At 34.4% G+C, this 21,073-nt stretch overlaps 1 protein-coding gene across 1 annotated transcript in view; it reads left to right on the forward strand.

Annotated features, from left to right (window-relative positions):
• The window catches only part of LOC148939355 (angiotensin-converting enzyme-like), a 402,696-nt gene that overhangs the window by 324,216 nt on the left and 57,407 nt on the right, over positions 1 to 21,073 (forward strand). Inside the window, exons 19-21 of the mRNA XM_089107028.1 lie at positions 767 to 942; positions 2,761 to 2,891; positions 5,983 to 6,125. Of these exons, the coding sequence (XP_088963154.1) occupies positions 767 to 942; positions 2,761 to 2,891; positions 5,983 to 6,125 (450 nt within the window). The remainder of the gene's footprint in view (positions 1 to 766; positions 943 to 2,760; positions 2,892 to 5,982; positions 6,126 to 21,073) is intronic.

A 21,073-nucleotide genomic window follows, 5' to 3' on the forward strand; every position in this document is an offset into this window, starting at 1 on the left:
ACAGTGTATTTGATTTAGTTCCACATAACCCCTGAAAATTCTCTGAAGTTTTGATATTATTCCTTTTGCTGTTCCAAAATATTGCAGATACGACTTTTTTACAACCTGGATGTACATAGTGTCTTTTTTTTGAGTTCACAATCATGCTAAACATTACCTGAAAGTGCAGACTTAACACCCTTAGTCATTCCAGAGATGCTGTGGATGCTTCTTTTTTGACAATCTGTATGCCAATACTATCTTTTGATTTAGTTCAACCTCATCCTCAATATACCTTGAAAGTTCAAACTTGATACCCTTAGAGGCTGCTGAGATATTGCAAATATGCAGTTCTAACAACGTACATAAAACTAGTGCCTTTTTCTTTAGTTAAATAATTTCATTTGATTTAGTTCAACATCCTCCTCAATATCCTTTTGATTTTCAATTTCACAACCTTTGCTATTTATGGACTATTGTAAATACACCCTTGTCACAACCTGCATGTGCTCAAATGACTAAGACATCTTTCAAACATATAGGGAAGCTTCAGAGAAGGTCTTAGCACTGAAAAGCCTTGCCCAGGGAGCTAACATTATTGAATATTTTGCCACTTTTAAGCGGCAAGCATACCCCTGTGATGACATATAGGGTAAATTAGACTATAGAAACTCTTTTAGAGTGTGGCTTAAACCTGCCAATAGCCATTCTATCTCGAAGAGTGGTGATTCTTATATTAAACATAGCCTTTAAAACTTATTACAAATTTTAAACTTTTTAATTTTAGAAAAACTGGACAGTCGTAAAAATGTTTGAAGTATCTGAAAACTTCTACGTAAACCTTACGCTTGAGGAAATGCCGACAACTTACAATACAAGCTTATCCATGATAGTCAAACCGCCAAATAAAGAGGTAACTTGTCATGCCTCAGCTTGGGAATTCTGTAAGGAAGAGGATTACAGGTAAGCTGCACAAGGTCAAGTGTGTGACATCTTTCATTTTTCTCAAAAGGTTAGAAACAAATTGCTGAGGTCAGATTTTTAATAAGTAAGATACATTTTTTTTTCAATCTCTGAGAGCACATTGGATAATCATGATGAAACGAAAACCCGTAGGATAATGAAGAAGAACCAGGTACGTAATTCACAGGCAGTGAAAAAAAAACTTTCAAATATTTCAGCCAAGATTTACCCTCAGATTTTTTTTTTTCCATGGACGGCTGAACGGATAATTCAGCCAAACTATTTCCATTTTCCCTTCTGGCTGTGAATTTTTTACACAGGATGTGAATTTCGTCGCTCTCCTTCGCATACTATGTAATCTTGTTGTAAATATGTTTTGGCTAGGCTGGATAGTACCAACCAATCAAAAGTAAAGTCCAGCACGAGTTCATGAAAAGTTTAGATGTGGGCGATGTGGTTTCTGTAAAAAATACAAAGTTAAACATCACTCCAAGTTCTTTGAGTTACAAATAACAAAAAGCCAAATTAGACAGTGTAAAGCTGATTCCAAGCATCATGGTTGTCTCATTAGGGGCATTGTTGTTGCCCTCTTAAGAAAACCTAGTAAAGAAAGAACCGTAGGCCGTAGTCCCCAAAAATTTTAAAACAAATTTTTGGAAAAAAAAACTTTCAAGTGAGGCAGAATGGCCATTTGAATTTGTTTCAAGAAATTTAACTATTCTTTCAAATAATTTTAACAGTAAAAGTTTATTGTAAAACATTTTTATTGGAATGTAGCCCAGTCCCAGAGGTTTTCAACACTACTCTATCCTTGTGTAACTTATTGAAACCATATATGTCAAGATAGGCTCATTTGCCCAGTCCCAGAGGTTTTTAACACTACTCTATCCTTGTCTAGCCCATTGATACCATATATGTCAAGATAGGCTCATTTGCCCAGTCACAGAGGTTTTCAACTCTGCTCTATCCTTGTGTAACCCATTGAAACCATATATGTCAAGATAGGCTCATTTGCCCAGTCCCAGAGGTTTCCAACACTACTCTATCCTTCTGTAACCCAATGAAACCATATATGTCAAGATAGACTCATTTGGTTGCACTAATGTCATTCACCTGTTTTTATCCTTATTAATATTATCAGATATTAAGAATTTCTACTTTCAGAACAAACAACAAAAAGATGGAAGATAGAACACCACTGAACCTTTAATATTAAAAGTTTGTTTGATTTTCTCCGTGTTATTTTTCTTTTTTTACTCCATTTTGAGTGTTGCGCAAAGAGATATAACTATTAGGTAGAATTCAATCTATTCCAAAAACAGAACTACGGAATAAAAAGCAAAAATAGAAATTTCCTCAAGTAGCATTCATATCATATGGAAATCTCCCTAAGCCGCACTTACTCAAAAACAGGTACAATAAGATTCGGAAAGGGTCAGTGAATGCATCAGTTGTAGGAGCTTGATGCTACCTGATGTCATTCTTGTCTCACTAACTGTATTTTTCCCATTCTGGTTTGGCTTTTACATTTCTATTTTTAGTTGAAGCTACTGTTTGCAAAAAGAAATAAGAAATAGTTGAAGCAGAATGTAAACAAAAAGCCTTTTGAAAGTGCGTAAACATTTATTGGTGTGCTATACCTAATAATGTTGAATAACTATTAAGTACGAAGAGCTAAACGGTAATTATTTCTGATGTGGTTTGATTAGACTTCAAACACTTGAGGTACGTCATGCAACATGCATGATTAGTATTGCTGCGATTTAAGGACATATTGTTTGTTTGAAACCAATAAGCTGAGTTAAAATTAATTTCCAGGATTAAAATGTGTACCGGAGTAAATATGCAAGATTTAATTACTGTTCACCATGAGATGGGTCATATCCAATATTTTCAACAATATCGTCATGCACACCAGCCGTATGCTTTTAGAGAAGGAGCAAATCCAGGTAAGTTAATCTATGTTATTCTCTTCTTAGAAAATAGTCTCTATTAGAGGACTTAGACCCATTTCCATATTTTGTTAGACTGGAAGTTTAATCAAAGCTAGTGGTTTTGTGTGGATTTCCAGGATATCATTGACCTGTAAAAAAGCGGGAAGACAAATGAGTCACTAACTCAGAGAAAAAAATAATCATTTACAGAGAAAAGAGTAAAATGAAGAAAAGAAAAAAAAATCTTAAAAACAGTATTAATAATAAACAAATAAATACAAGTAAAATAAAACTATAGAACACAAAAACTAAATGGACTAATTAGACTAAATTAATTAAGTAGATTAAATTGATACCAATAAAATAATAATATCTAAGAATAATAGATAAAAATAGACTCTAACAAGCCGAAGCATTTTTAACAGTTTTTTTTTTATCAACCTGAAAGAGTGACACCTTCGAGCTGATTCAGGCAATGTTCTATACAATATGACTCGCCATTAAATGATTGATATCTGACCTTACCCAAGGACTAAAAGGAATAAAACTGCTTTTTTTACATTGCGAAGATGATAATTATTGTGATCAGAGATAAAAGACGGTGGAACATTCTACAGGTTGGGGGAAGTCCCCATGAAGCTAAGAAAAAGTAAAACATGCACAAGAAAGAATATACAGTGATTCGAGATAGAGTAAAGGGATAACTCCTGAACGATTAGTTTCCTGAATAAGGTTTCTAGTTTTATTATAAACCTTAGAAAGTGGTTTTTAAAGAGAAGGAAAGGTTGACATCCATACTATTGGACAGTAACAAACGTAACATTAGATCAAGCAGTGAAAAGGAATTTTCAAAGTTGATCCAGGAAAAGTATGTTTAAGCTTCCTTAAATACCGAGACTACTGCATAACTTTATTTTAATCAAATCAATGTGAAGTTTCAAAAACAGGTTTTAATCAACAAGGATGCCCAAAAAACAAACATATCGATCTTTGGATCTGTGAGTTAGCCTATCCCATTTGGCTGGTGAATTTCAGGGAGCTAGGGATAAATATGAGAAACACGCAAAAAAAATAAAAACTAGACTTGGAAAAATTTAGGGTAAAATAAACAGCATCAAGCCATAAAATTACTCTTTCAAACAAATTTTTCAGACTTAATCTAAGCTCTGATTCGCAATTTCCTTAAGAGTCAAGTGTGCTGCCATCAATAAAACAAACAAGGACATCAGAAGTTGGGAACTATAGTTGTCACTTTGAGCAAGGGAAAGTTTAGGATGAAAAAGTCCACAGCAATTAATAAGGTTCCGCTTATTTACTACATAAAAAAAATAATTTACATAAATAAAAAATAGCACAGACCCTAAAGCTGATCTCTGGGGGACGCCAAAATTTACGTTTGAGAGTGAAGGGAAAAGTGGATCGACAGAAATTATCATATCTTTTAAATAAGACTGAAATGAAGAAAATACATTTCCCCTTATATCAAAATCAGACAACTACGATAGAACAATTTCATGGGTTAAGGAATCAAATGTCTTACGAATATCCAGGAATATAGCAGCCACGATTCATCCCGAATCTAACGCACAATGTAGAGAATTTAAAAGGGTCATACAAGCATTTTCAGCGGAGTGCTTCATTCGGAAACCAAATTGAAAATCATGAAAGAAATGTTTAGAAATTAGAAAAGCAATGAGACGCGAAAGCATAGCCTTTTCAAAGATTTTACTAAGTACTAAAGCAAAATCAATAATTTTCTGGATCATTCATTTCCTGGACCACCTAAATACAAAACAATAATCCAAAACAAAACATATGTTATTCTTGCTGTTTCTTGTCTGTACTTAATTTTCATTTGTCTCACTGTCGCTCTTTCCATGCCTTTTGCCTTATCTGTATGGAGTCATCCGTCATCTTGTATAATTGTGTATGTGTCTACTTTCTATTTGAATAATCATTCTCGTTGTTACATGTCTTCTAATCTAACTGCTGATTTTATGCACCTAGCACAAAATCTATTGCACAGAATCATCAAGAATTTGATTCTTGCTGTCGCTTGTTCAATGCCTTTTGTTTAAGCTGTACATAGTCATTCGTCATCTTGTACAATTTTGCATGTGTCATAGACAAAAAAACTAAACGATCATTCCTGAGAAAAAATGATGTATATTGTGGTCTTTAAATGTATTAATTAAAAAAACTTTTCCACAAAATAAGTTTTTCAAAGAAAAGTAAAGAACTCCATTAATAAAAAAATGAGCAGAACTAAAATCAAATAATCTACCAATCGTGAAACTACCACAAATCAGCATTGATAAATAAATGAAACCCAAAACGAACAGAAATTACAACAATTAACCGAGTCAAACTCAAAACGAGCAGAAATTAACATAAGTTGGGCGCAAAACCCCTTTGCCTTCCCAAGGCCAGAATAAAACTTGCACTTTACTGAAAAAATATACGTACGCCCATGTACATATACATATGTGTGTATATATATATATATATATATATATATATATATATATATATATATATATATATATATATATATATATATATATATATATATATATATATATATATATATATATATATATATATATATATATATATATATATATATATATATATATATATATATATATATATATATATATATATATATATATATATATATATATATATATATATATATATATATATCCGGGGTATTAGTAATCTGTAATTTAAATAGAAGTTTGACATTTGAATATTGAAAATAAGGTGGGCCTTTATCCTTGGGTTTATTGCCATTCTGTTTCAATTAAACACTGTGTATCTGCGTCCAAGCTCCGGCAATATCCTACTCAATATATTGGGTAAGAACATACTCCTCCCAGGACCGTATTGTTTTCTTGGCGTATCTCACTCATAATCCTGTTTGGAATGATAAATTGGATAGACATGGCACCCCAATTTCAAAACATTATACTATATATTTATCTTAAAATGATATTCTGAAGGAAAACATGTCTAATTACTGGATAACAGAAAAATTAAATGAAGCAAAATTATTTTTAAGACTAATTTAAGGTCACTGAGGCTAAAAATCTTGTGTTTTCAGGGTTTCACGAGGCAGTTGGTGACCTTATGGCACTATCTGTGCAAACTCCTGGTCATTTAAAGAAGATTGGACTACTTGAAGATGATTTTACTGAAGACACAAGATCTGACTTAAACTTTCTGATGCTTACCGCCCTAAGCAAGGTAGGAAAAAGAGAGTAGGTCTAGATAAAAAAAAACGAAAAATTCACCCTTTTGTCCAAATTTACCATTTTTATTCTTTTTTTTTATTTCTACTGTGTGACTAATGACGCCAATTTTTATCAGCCTTCATCTTCATTAGAATGGAGCTGAAACATTTTTGTTTAAAATATATTCTGTAGAAAAATTAGAACACAGTAGACTATATCATCCTTTACAAACATCAACAACAACAGATAAAACTCAATGAAAAGACAAACAAACGAGACTGGGGCCAGTAGAGTGGAAACACCAGAATAACTCGGATATTTCGCCTGTATGTAAACTAGGCGTCCTTAGAACAAAAAGAACTAAAAAAAATCACCACCAATATTAATAAAATACAATTGTCGCAACTGATCCACGTAGGGAACAAAATCTATTAAAGTTACCTCGATGAGAACACCAAAGCAACTAGGTAAAGAAGAGTAACAATTGAAATGAAGTTAATTATTCTGTTGTGAAATAATCCTCTTGTTAGCTATTATTGAAGCAGTTCTTGTTGGTTTAATAGGTAATCTCGTCCCCTGGTGATTATGCAAAATCTTAATTCTCTTATTGACTATTGGCTCATTTTTCAAAAGGCTATCATAAATTGGGTCAATATTTAAATTTTCCGTGTCTCTATTTATTGAAAGATTAGCAATCATATGTTTTTAATTTCTATAGCCTCCCTTGCCCACTAAGAAAAACCTCTTTTATTAGAAATAGTCCTGCCCTCATCAAACTGTACAAAATGTTCAGGATGAAAGAATGCATGTTCAGCCAGAGTATAAACAAAAGTTTTAGGAGGTTTGCTTAATTCTAGGAGTTTTTTCTATTGAGTTGCAATCCTCAATAAATCTTTCAAGAAATTGTTGGTGAGTTCTACCAATATAAAACTTCCGACAAGAACAAGGCATTTTATACACCCCACTAACTAAATTTCCTTTGGTTAAATCCTTCCCTGAACTAAGGAAACTAAGTATTGCTCTCAATTATAGGAAACATGTATCAATGTTATGTTTGCGTAAAATTCGTTTAAGCATCTCTCCCAAAACAGGCACATAAGGCAAAGAAATGAAACTTTCGGAGACATTTAACTCTGAAGACCGCGAAACCACAATAACCCTATTATTATGTTTAATACATCTATTTTCTATTATTTTATCAATGAATTGAATTGGGTAACTATTACAAAATAAAATATCCTTCAAATACAATAATCCAGAAATTCCTGAGAACAAATTCTGAAAGCTCTACCCACCAGTGAAATCACAACCCCTCGTTTCACCGACACAGGGTAGCACGACTGAAAATTCAATTATCTATCATTGTGAGTAGGCTTTCTATATATAGAGAACAGTAAATGGAAATCACTTTTAATTAACAAGATATCAAGAAAAGTTGCCATTTTCGTCAAACCCCACTGTAAATTTTATGTTTTTATCAAAACTCTTAAGATGTTTACGGAAAAGGTCTAAGGAATCTAAACCTTGTTTCCAAATGCAAACCACTTCATCCATGAATTTTCCCCAGAAACACGAGAAGAGTCTAAAACTGTGTATAGCGGAAGTTTCAATAGAATCCATGAAAAGATTTGCCAACAAAGGAGAGAGGGATGTCCCATAGGTAAACCAAAAACCTGTTTGTAAAATTCTCCACTAAAACCAAAATAAAAAGAATAATTATCTACAAGCATAACGAACTTCATAATAACATCAATATCCAAACTCGCCAAGGTTATATCTTGTATTAAATCAAAATCCTTTTGTAGATATTCAAAGCACTACCTTTTGTAGAGTGCTTTTAGATATATTAAGGATTAAATTACAAAAGCACTTTGATTTAATACTAGATGTAACCTTGGCGAGTTTGGATATTGATGGCATTATGAATGAAGTTGGTTATCCTTGTAAATGAAAATTCTTTTTATTTTGGTTTGGGGGAGAATTTTACAAACAGGTTTTTGGTTTACCTATGGGGGAATTCCTCTCACCTTTGTTGGCAAAAATTTTCATGAATTCTATTGAAACCTCCCCTTTACACGGTTTTAGGCTCTCCTCGTGTTTCTGGGGCTTGTTTCTTGTGATTTTACTAGTGGATAGAGCTTTCAGAATTTATTCCCAGGAATTTTTGAATTCCGAATTATTGTATTTTAAGGATATTTTATTTTTAATAATTACCAAGCTAAATTCATTGATAAAATAATAGAAACTAGACGTGTTAAATATAATAATAGGGTTATAGGCTTTCCACAGTCTTCAAAATTAAATGTGTCTAAAAGTTTCATTTGTTTGCCTTATGTGCCTGTTTTGGGAGAGATTCTTAAAGGAATTTTATGTAAACATAACATTAATACATATTTCCAATCGGTGAGACCAATAGTTTGTTTCCTTAATTCCAGGAAGGATTTAACGCGTGGAAATTTAGTTAGTAGGGTGTATAAAATTCCTTGTTCTTTTTGGATGTTTTATATTTGTAGAACTCACCAACAATTTCTTGAAAGATTTATTGAGCATCGCATCTCAATAGAAAAAACCGTACAATTAAGCAAGCCCCAGAAAACTTTTGTTTTGGCTCTGGCTGAACATGTGTTCTTTCATCCTGAACATTTTGTACAATTTGATGAGGCCGCGGATATTCCTCATGATAGAGGTTTTTCTATGTGGGCGAGGGAAGCTATAGAAACTAAAAAACATATGTTTGCTAATATATCAATAAATCTATCAGAGACACGGGAAATTAAAATATTGACACAACGTATGATAGCCTTTTGAAAAATTAACCAATAGTCTATAAGGGAATTAGATTTTACATAATCACCAGGGGCCAGGATTACATACTAGACCAACAAGAATTGCTTTAAGACTAGCTAACAAGAGGATTATTTCGCAACAGAATGATTAACTTTATTTCAGTATTTACACCTTTTTACTTAGTTGATGTGGTGTTGGTAGTGAGAGGGTTCCAGTTTCTGGCACGCCTATAGCCAAGATTCAAGCACGCCCCTGTTTCAGGCACGCCCATAGGAAGGATTCCGACAAGGCCCCGGATTCCGAAGAGGCCATGGATCCGACGACAACCTGGAAGATACACCGCCGGCCCGTGACGTCCTGGAAGACGCACACCCAGATTCCCGTGACGCCCTGTTTTAAATGGTCAGCAGATGATAGGAAATGTTCACATTTGGAAAACACACCTCTGCAGTACAAGTAGTCCCTGTTTTAAATGGTCAAAAGGTTCTTAAGAATGTTAACATTTGGGAAAACACACCCCCGGATTCATATGACTGCCCTCTTTTAAATGGTCAGCAGGTGTTTGTTAGGTCATTGGGATGTTTAATTTTCGGCAATGACAGCACACATGTGAATGTTACGTAATGGCATAGCAAACGTGGGTGGTACGTGGGTGATAACCAATTTCATATCACCCCCGCTTCTGACCCCCCCGGTTACAACGGCTCTACTTCAAATTCTGCTGGCTCCCAGCCCGGTTCAACCGAATCCAGCTTCATTTATGCCCCTCCTGCTTCAAGTCCAAATCCGGCCCCGTTATGTCAGTTCTGGCTTCCCCACTTCTACTCCCGATTCCACAATTCCGGTTCCGCCAATTCCACTCGTATTTCCGCCAATTTCAATATTTTGTATGCGACTGCCTCTGTCGTAATCTATGACTTGCAGATGGTAGCCTTCTGGCACTCATTATCAAGCTTAAGGGTTTTTCAGGCTTTACCCCCCACAAAAATAACTTTATAAACTAAAATGACAACTCTTTTTTAATTTGAACACCGGAAACTTGCCATTTTGTTGTTATATTCCATTTTATATGTTATATTTGTTGTTGTTCATTTTGTTGTTACGTGTTCCTTCCAACTCTTTGTCTATGACACTCAATGGCTAACATGTGACACCCTCTGGCACACCCATCTTCATTCCTAAGACATTTCAAGAATTTTTTTTTAATAGTTTGATAACCAATTCCACTTCCCCGCGTCTGATCCCCGATTACAAAACTTCTCCACCTCCAATTCCGCTGGCTCCCACGCCAGTTGAACTGACTCCAACTCCATCTATTCCCCTCGGACTCCAACTCCGAATCCAGCCTCTGTTACATCAGTTCCGGATTCCCCACTTCTACCCCCGATTCCACAATTCCGATTCCACCAATTTCAAGATTTTGTATTTGGCTGCCTCCGTGGTCATCGATGACTGGCAAATGGCAACCCTCTGGCACAAATTATCGCGCTTAAGGGTTTATCAGGCTTTTCCCCCAACACAAATAACTTGATAATAGGCAGCGCAATTGCGCTGCCTAAGTAAAAAACGACGTTGGCACAATGTATTATTTATTTTTGGTTCTTGGTCTTAGACCAGGGCACTTCGTATCGAAGGAGTTGTCGTAGAAAATTTGAAAAGGGCTCATTCGATTGAAAATTGGAGTGGCTTGTGCGCTTTTTAATAGTTGAAAGTGAATTAAAGGCAACTAACAAGCCCGTCCACATTCACCATTTCCCCAAAAACATCCAATCAAAATTTTGAGATAGCCATTTTGCTCAGCGTAGTTGATTTCCAGAGAGAAATTATGTTTTTGAGGAGGACACTCCCCCACATCCCTCAGGGCAAGGGTTGTAAGTTATGCCCTGGGGGCATATGTGGGTTTTAAAGAAAGTTTTGTCGTAGAAACTTCAAAAAAGACTCGTTCAATTGGAAATTCAAAGGGCTAGTGCCCTTTTTATTAGTCGAAAGTGATTGGAGGACAACTAACCCCCGTCTTACCGACCTTTTCCTCAAACACATCCAATCTAAATTTTTAGACAGCCATTTTGTTTAACGAAGTTTAAAGTTCTGGAAATTAGGTCTTTGAGGATTAAAACCCCTTCCCCCACATCCCGCAGCGCAAGGGTTATAAGTTATGCCCTGTAGGCATATAAGGTTTTTTTTTTATAGAAAGCGTTGTCGTAGAAACCTCAAACGGCGCTAATTTTAACTGATACTAAAAGAGCTAGTGCCGTTTTCAATAGTCAAAACTGATTTGAGGGCAACCAACACCATAAGCAAACGCACCGTTTATCCGGATGCATCCGAAAAAAATTTTGAGATAACCATTTGGTTCAAAGTAGTTGAAAGATCCGGAAATTACGTCTTTGAGGATTACAACCCTCTCACAGCCCTCAGGTCAAGGGTTTTAATCAATGCCCTGGGGCATATAAGGTTTCTATAGAAAGCGTTGTCGTAGAAACTTCAAAAAGGGCTCATTCGATTGGAAATTGAAAGGGTTATTGCCGTTTTTAATAGTCGGAAGTGATTGGTGGGCAACTAAACCTCCTCTCACGCCCACCATTTGCCCAAACACATCCAATCAAAATTTAGAGATAGTTGTTTTCTTCAACGTAGTTGAAAGTTCTGGAAATTAGGTCTTTGAGGATGACCCCCCCCCCCCCAGCCCTCTTGGCAAGGGGTTTAAGTTATGCCCTGGGGGCATATCAGGTTTTTAATGAAAGCGTTGTCATAGAAATTTCAAAAGGGCTCATTCTATTTGAAATTGAAATGGCTAGTGCCTTTTTTAATAGTCAGAAGTGATGGAAGGGCTACTAACCCCGCTCTGACGACTATAATTTCCCCAAACACATCCAATTTAAAATGTGAGACAGCCATTTTGTTCAACGTAGTTGAAAGGTCTGGAAATTAGGTTTTTAAGGATGACAGCCCCCTCACAGCCGTCAGGGCAAGGGCTGTAGTTTATGCCCTTGGGGCACATAAGGTGTTTATGGAAAGGGTTGTTGTAGAAACTCAAAAAGGGCTCATTCGATTGGAAATTGAAAGGCTTGGGGCTCTTTTTAATAATCGAAAGCTACTGGAAGGCTTGACATTTTTATAGTAAACATCGATGGGTACAATGTCTTATTATTTTTTTTTCTTATGAACAGGGCACTCAATATCTAAGGAATTGTCTTGGGAACTTCGAAAAGGAATCATTTGATTGAAAATAGAAAGGACTAAAAAAGGGCTAATAGTCGAAAGTCATTGGAGGGCAACTAGTGCCCCTCCTATGCAAACCCTCCCATTTGCCCATTATGTTTAAAAACTAAATGTTGCATTAAGATTAAATCAAAATGCACTGTGTTAATGCTAATTCCCAATAAGGCATCTCAGCAATTTCCCAAGAATGGTTGAGGGTATTATGTTCAAACTTTTGGGGCCACTTCTGCACTTAAAATTCAACAAATAAAAATAGCGTAAGTGTATCCAAGCTATCAAAGAAAGAAAACAGATTTTTTTGGCGAATGATATCATTTTTTCTATTTCAGGTCAACTAGAGGAAGTCGGAAACTAAATTAAACATAACGACTTGTGTCCGAATTTTTAAAAGAGTGTATGTTGTTGACAATCTCTGAAAATTTCTCTCCAGCATACAAATAGCAAGCCAAATTATAAGTCTTAAAAAAAACAAAAAGATTTAAAGAATTATTTTCTTTTTCCCTGAAAAGACTATGTCAATATAAGACGAATAGAAATTAATTTAAAAAAAACTTTTTCCACAAAATAAGTTTTTGAAAGAAAAGTAAAGAACCCAATTAAAACAAAAATGAGCAAAATTAAAATAATCTACCAAGCGTGAAACTACCACAAATCAGCATCGATAAATAAATGAAACCCAAAACGAACAGAAATTACAATAAATAACCGAGTCAAACTCAAAACTAGCAGAAATTAACATGAGTAGAGCTCAAAAACCCTATGCCATCCCAAGGCCAGATCATAATTTGCACTTTACTGAAAAAAAAATACAAATGATTGTGCATTGTCAGTTTAATATACATATACCGATATTTAGTAATCAAAATGTTAATATTATTTGATTTATAAAAGTTGAAAAACTAAAAACATTTATATTTTTCAGTAAAGTGCAAATTATGTTCTGGCCTTGGGATTGCATAGGGGGTTTTGAGCCCTGCTCATGTTAATTTCTACTCGTTTTGAGTTTGACTTGGTTATTCATTATAATTTCTGTTCGTTTTGGGTTTCATGCATTTATCGATGGTGATTTGTGGTAGTTTCATGCTTGGTAGATTATTTTATTTTTGCTCATTTTGGTTTAATGGGGTTCTTTACTTTTCTTTTAAAAACTTATTTTGTGGAAAAACTTTTTTAATTAATAAACTAAAATGAACGCTGTTTTTATTTTATTTGAACACCAGAAACTTGACATTTTATTGTTATATTGCAATTTTACATGCCAATTCCCAGTCTATGACACTCAATGGCTAGTATTTGACAACCGTTGGCACACCCATCATTAGACATTCCAAGGTATTTTTGTTTTCAGTAGGGTGATGACCTATTCCAGTTCCTCCGCTTCTGACCCCCGGTTACAAGCGTTCCATCTACAATTCTGCTGGCTTCCACCCCGGTTCAACCAACTCCAAGTCCATCTATGCCCCTGCAACTCTAACTCCGAATCCGCTTCCGGTTGCGTCAGTTCCGGATTCCCCACTTCTACCCCCGATTCCACAATTCAGATTCCGCCAATTCTACTCCAAGTTCCGCCAGTTCCAAGATTTTGTATGCGACTGCCTCTTTGGCAATCTCTGACTGGTAAATGGTACCCCTCTGACCCACATTATCAAGCTTTGGCGTTTTTCAAGCTTTCCCTCCACAAAAATAACTTTATAAACTAAAATGACCACTATTTTTTTTATCACCGGTAACTTGCCATTTTATTGTTATATTACAATGTTTTGTGCCAATTGCCAGTCTATGACACTCAATGGTTAGCATGTGACACCTTCTGGCGTGCATTATTACACCTAAGGCATTTTCAGCAATTTCCCTGGAAAATATTCCTTTACACTAGAATCGATCGTTTAAACCTAATGAAAGACCCTCAATAATATCTCTGATGTCAATTGAGGCCAGTGTGACACAATTTACTGCCCCTATGACGCCCTCCAGCGAACATCTTAAAAAATCACAAATCTGTAAGAAAATACAAAATACTTATTACAAAACAAAAATAAGTCTTACAAAGCAAAAATACATTCTAAAAGATCACAAATTCTTCTTACAAAATACAAAATACTTGTTACAAGACAAAAAATAATTGCTACAAATCAAAAATGCAGCCTAAGAAATTGCTAATTCTTCTTACGAAGTAAAAATAATTATTATAAAATGAAAAACATCTTACAAAACAAAAATAAATCCTAAATAATTCCTAAAAAACAAAAATACATTAAAAATCAGAGACTGTTCTTACCAAATACAAAATTATTTTTACGTTATACAAAATACTTCTTACGAAACAAAACATTCTTACAAAACAGAAAATACATCCTAAGAAATCACAAAATACTAGTTACAAAACAAAACAATACTACTTATTAAGCAAAAGATAATCCTTACACAGCAAAAATACATCCTAAATATTTCCTACAAAACAAAAATACATTTTAAGAAAATCAGAAATTTTTATTACCAAATACAAAATTGTTTTTCCGTCATACAAAATAGTTCTTGCAAAATAAAATATTCTTACAAAACAGAATATGCATCAAAAGAAATCACAAAATACTTGTTACGAAAAAAAAATACTTTTTACAAAGCAAAAACTTATTTTTACAAAACAAAAATACATCCTAAATAATTCCTATAAGACAAAAAATCAGAAATTGTTCTTACAAAATACAAAATTCTTCTTACAAAATACAAAATACTTCTTAAAAAGCAAAAAAATAATTCTTACAAAACAAAAATGCATCCTAAGAAATCACAAATTGTTCTTACAAAATACAAAATAATTCCTACAAAACGAAAATACAGCTTAAACAATCACAAACGTTCTTTACAAAATACAAAATACATCCTAAAGAATCAGAGATTGTTCTTACAAAACACAAAATATTTGTTACAAAACAAAAATACTTCTTACAAATCAAAAAAATAATCCTTACATAACGAAACTATATCCTAAGAAGTCACAAATTCTTCTTACAGCATACAAAATACTTCTTACGAAACAAAAATTTCTTACAAAACAGAAAATATATCCTAAAACATTACAAATTCTTCTTGCAAAAAATAAAATACTTCCTACAAAACAAAAAATAATTCTCATACATCATAAGGAACCACAAAATCTGCTCACGACGAAAAAATTATTCTTATTAAACGAAAACACATCCTAAACAATCACTAGATGTTCTTACAGAGCCAAAATACATCGTCAGAAATGAAAAATATTCTTACGAAGCAAAAATAATTCTTACAAAACGAACGTACATCCTAAACAATCACAAATTCTTCTTACAAAATACAAAGTACTCCTTAAAAAGCAAAAAATAATTCTTACAAAAAAAATACAACCTAAGAAATCACAAATCCTTCTTACATCATACAAAATACTCATTAAGGAACAAAAAACACCCACAAAACAAAAATACATCCCAAAAGATCCCAAATTATTTTTACAAAATGCAAAATGCTTCTTATAAAAAAAATAATTCTTACAAAACAAAAATACATCCTAAGAAATCACAAATTCTTCTTACGAAACAAAAATAATTCTTACAAAGTGAAAATATATCCTACACAATGACAAATGGCTCTTACAAAATACATCGTAAGAAATCAGATACTGTTCTAACAAAATACAAAATACTTGTTACAAAACAAAACATACTTCTTAAAAAGCAAAAAAATAATTCTTACAAAACAAAAATGCATCCTAAGAACTCAAAGAATCTTATTACATCATACAAAATACTTCTTTTGAAACAAAAATAGCTCTTACAAAACATAAAAACATCCTGCAAAATCTGAGATTCTTCTTACAAAATTCAAAACGCTTTCTACAAACAAAAATACTTCTTACAAAGTAGAAAATAATTCTTACAAAACAAAAATACATCCTAAGAAATCCTAGAATAGGATATCCTAGAATAAAACTATATGAGTCTTGAACAGTTTGGGAAGCATAAACAAAATCAAGTTGAATTTTAGATATATAATAAGATTAATTGTTGAAAAGCCCATCAGTTCAAGATTTTTTTTCACTGTAATTTTTATTTTCATTTTCAATACTGTAAGAACTGGAAAAGAATAAATTTGTAATATACGAGTAATTCGTTTTCAGTGAAGCGACAATAACGCAGAAGGCTTTATGTTTTTACAGTTAAAGAAGGGGGCAGTATCCAAATTTTGTTTGTAGTGAAACTATATTTGTCTTGAACAATCTTGGAAAGAACTAATAAATTAAACTGAATATTTGATGTATAATGAAAATATTTGCTGAAAGCTCATCAGTTCAAAATTTTACTGTAATTTTAATATTTATTTTCAATATTAAGTACAGAAGAAAACATTTGTAATATAATTCATTTTCAGTAAAGCGCCAATGACGCAGTAGGTTTTAGGCTTCTGCAGTGAGACGATACCCAAACTCTTGTTTGTAGTTATTTCTATTCGATTCACACTTGATTTGCATATTCAATTTAAGTTTCACTCGTTTTAAGATTTATTTATTTATTTACATTATCTATTGTATATCTATTGTATGTTTGTTCGCATAAATTGTTTATTCAATTTCTGTCCGTTTTAAGTTTCATTTATGCTTTAATAGCAAAATATTTTTGTTCGTTTTTAGCTTGATTTTCATATTCAATCTACAAGATCCATTTATTCATTTATATTATTACTTGTTGTATGTTTTTTGATAGGATTGTTTATTTAATTTCTGTTCGTTTTGGGTTTCATTTATTCTTTAATAGTAATTTCTGGTTCTTTTTGAATTTTAACAGGTATTTGTATCTGCTGAGCTTAAATTTAAAATGGCCTTTACTTTTCTTTGAAAAACTTATTTTTCGGAAAGTGTTTTTTAATTAATTTTTGTTCGTTTTTGATTGCAAAATGTTTCAAGTTTTTATGGCATGGAGGGGTTGCTTACTGTCCGATTATTCTTGACTTTAGAAAACGGATCTAGAACTTTCGATTTAAATCGAATGAGCCTTTTTTCAAACTCTATACGATTACTTCTTTGATAAAAACTTTATATATGAACAAGAGACAGCTTGCATAACTTATGGACAGCGATTGACAACAATGAATGAATTGAAAAAATAGCTTCAATAAGGGTGTTTAGACCATTTCACTTGCTGACACAGAGAGATAATGATTGTTTGGAATTGACCTTAATAGGATTTTATTTGCCAAAGCAATTTTGCATCTACCGCAGAGTACGTATTTTAACCTTATAATTGGATAATTATAATAGATTTACTATGTTTGTTTTTCCCATACAAAACTTTACCTTATTAGTCTTTGGGGTTGGGTTAGCGTAGTTGGCATAAAGAAGAAAACTTTGGCGTGGACAGTAAGAGAGGGGGAGGGTGAGGTTGGAGACTCATCCAATACGGGGCGTAACTTCACTTATCTCCTCCGTTCCCGATTTAGGAGATTAGACAGACTCATTGGGCTGTAGAATGTTGGACCGTTTGAGTTGTGGAAGGCGTTAAAATACTCAAAAATACTTTATATTTTTAGTTATTGCAGGATTGATTTCAAAGATTGTGCAATGGTGAGCCCCCTTAAAATCTCCCATTTGCACTGCAAATGGAGGATATCAGGGGGTCGGTTTTAATGCTAAGGAGTGGGCGGGCAGGGCTGGCTGTACACAACAAAATGAGGAGTTCTTAGAAAAAGACCGAATAAAACATTAAAGCCTTATGGCCTTTATGACCTTTGGTTTTCTATTGTCTAAAACTTAGTAACATAAAAAATTAGTTCAAAAAACTAAAATAACTTTACAAAAGAGATAACCATTAACAAGCACTATATAAGGCTATCCTCACATTTTAGCTACAAATGGGAGGATGTTAGGGGGTCGGGTTTAATCCTAAAGGGTGGGCGGACGAGGCTGGCTGTGCACAACCTTTCCGCTGTTGGCCCTGTTTTCACTGATCTTAGTGCACAACTAAAAAACAATATAACATCGAAACCTTATTGGCTTTATGACCTTTAGTTTCCTATTGTCTAAAACTTAGTAACATAAGAAAATCAATTTAAAAAACTAAATTTATTTATTAATTTAAATTAATATTTATTGTATGTTTGTATACATTGATTCTTTACTTAATGATTGTTTGATTGTTTATATACCCCCAGGGCATAACTTACAACGCCTACCCCCGGGCCCTGGTGGGCTGTGTTGGCACCGGAGTTTTTTGTTAACAGAACTTTGAAATATTTTAAAAAAATGTATATCTAAAAATGTTTACCTGATGCATTTAGGGCGTGGAGGAGGGGGGGGGCTAGTTGCCCTCCAATCTCTTCTGACTCTTAAAAAGTGAACAAGAACTTTCAATTTTCAATCAAATGAGACCTCTCTAAAGTTTATACGAGCATCACTTCCGTAAGAACTATATATGCCCCCAGAGCATTACTCATAACGCCTGCCTCCGGGCCCTGGCGGGCTCCGTCGACACAGGAATTTTTCTTATCTGACATTCGAACTATTTTTAATGAAATTTCTATTATAAAGTTTTTATCGGATGGTCTTGGGGAAAAAAGGGTGTGTGGGGGGGGGGGCTAGTTCCCTTGGATATCTTTTGACTTTTAAAAATTGAACTAGAACTTTCAACTTCCAATCAAATGAGCCCTCTCTGAAGTTTATGTGAGCATCCCTTTCATAACAACCATATATGCTCCCAGGGCATAACTTATAACCCATGCTCCTGAAAACTGTGGGGGGAGTTTCCTGCTCAAACATATAATTTCCAGAACTTTCAACTACGTTGAACAAAATGGCTACATCAAAATTTTAATTGGATGCGTTTGGGGAAATGGTGGGTGTGGAAGGGGTGTCAGTTGCCTTAGAATCACTTTCGACTATTGAAAAGGAAATTAGCCATTTAAATTTCCAATCGAATGAGCCCTTTCTGAAGTTTCTACGACAATATTGTCTATACAAAACCTCATATACCCCCAGGTCATAGCTTACAACCCTTGCCCATGCGGCTGGGGGGAGTTTTCATCCTCAAAGACCTAATTTCCAGAACTTAAAACTACGTTTAATAAAATGGTTATTTCAAAATTTCGATTGGATGTGTTTGGTGAAAAGGTGGGCGTGAGAGGGGGGCTAGTTGCCCTCTAATCACTTTCGACTATTAAAAAGGGCCCAAGCCTTTTGAATTTCCAATCAAATAACCTTTTTTGAAATTTCTACGACAACACCTTCTATAAGAAACCTTATATGCCCCCAGGGCAAAACCCTTGCCCTGAGGGTTGTGGGCGATTGTCCTCCTCAAAAACATATTTTCTATCCGGAAATCAACTACGCTGAACAAAATGGCTCTCTCAAAATTTTGATTGGATGTATTTGGAGGAATGATGGACGTGGGGGGGGGGCTAGTTGCCCTCTAATCATTTTTGACTATTAAAAAGGGCACTAGCCTTTTGAATTTCCAATCGAATGAGTCCTTTTTGAAGTTTCTACGACAACGCTTTCTATAAGAACCTTATATGGCCCCAGGGCATAACTTACAACCCTCGCCCTGAGGGCTGTGGGGGAGTAATAAAACATTGGAGCCGTATGGCCCTTACTATAGGTAACGCTATAGCGTCGCCTCTGATTGATATAGGATATAGCTTCAATATGTAAACATCTACACAATTTAATAGCCCCTTTCGCCTTTATTACTAAAAAATACGTTAGCAGCAAGACGCAATATAATCTGGTAATACTCTCTAAAAGCATTACTTAATGAGCAGGTGATAACAAACTATAACAATATTTCATAAGAACCATATATGCCCCCAGGGCATAACTTATAACGCTTGCTCCTGAAGACTGTGGGGGGAGTTTCCTGCTCAAACATATAATTTCCAGAACTTTCAACTAAGTTAAACAAAATGACTACATCAAAATTTTGATTGGATGTGTTTGGAGAAATGGTGGGCGTGAAGGGGTGTCAGTTGCCTTAGAATCACTTTCGACTATTGAAAAGAGAATTAGCCATTTAAATTTCCAATCGAATGAGCCCTTTCTGAGGTTTCTGCGACAATGTTGTCCATAAAAAACCTTATATGCCCCCAGGACATAGATTACAACCCTTGATCTGGGGGCTGTGGGGGAGTTGTCATCCTCAAAGACCTAATTTCCAGAACTTAAAACTACGTTTAATAAAATGGCTATTTTAAAATTTTGATTGGATGTGTTTTGTGGAAATGCTGGGCGTGAGAGGGAGACTAGTTGCCCTCCAATTACTGTCACCCATTGAAAAGGGTAATACCCCTTTGAATTTTCAATCGAATGAGCCTTTTTTGAAGTTTTTACGACAATGCCTTCTATACAAACCTTATATGCCCCCAGGGCAAAACCCTTGCCTTGAGGGCTGTGGGCGAGTGTCCTCCTCAAAAACATATTTTATATCTGGATATCAACTACGCTGAACAAAATGGCTATCTCAAAATTCTGATTGGATGTAGTTTGAGGAATGATTGGAGTGGGGGGAGCTAGTTGCCCTTTAATAACTTTCGACTATTAAAAAGGGCACTAGACCTTTGAATTTCCAATAGAATGAGCCTTTTTCGAAGTTTCTACGACAAAGCTTTCTATGAAAACTTTATATGCCACCAGGGCATAACTGACAAGCCTCGCCCTGAGGGTTGTGGGGGAGTATCCTCCTCAAAAACATAATTTCTATCTAGAAATTAACTACGATGAACAAAATGGCTATCTCAAAATTTTGATTGGATGTGCTTGGGGGAATGATGGGCGTGGGGGGCTAGTTGCCCTCCAATCACTTTTGACCCCTTAAAAAGGGCACTAGAACTCTCGATTTCTATTCGAATGAGCCCCCTTTGAAGTTTCTATGATGACCCCTTCCATAGGAAGTGCCTCTGGAAAAAAATGATAATAAAACATTGGAGCCGTAT

Source organism: Artemia sp. Qi Xiang Cuo, chromosome 21 (assembly GCF_049724085.1).
Source record: "Artemia sp. Qi Xiang Cuo chromosome 21, ASM4972408v1, whole genome shotgun sequence".
In the NCBI taxonomy this organism is placed as follows: domain Eukaryota; kingdom Metazoa; phylum Arthropoda; class Branchiopoda; order Anostraca; family Artemiidae; genus Artemia; species Artemia sp. Qi Xiang Cuo.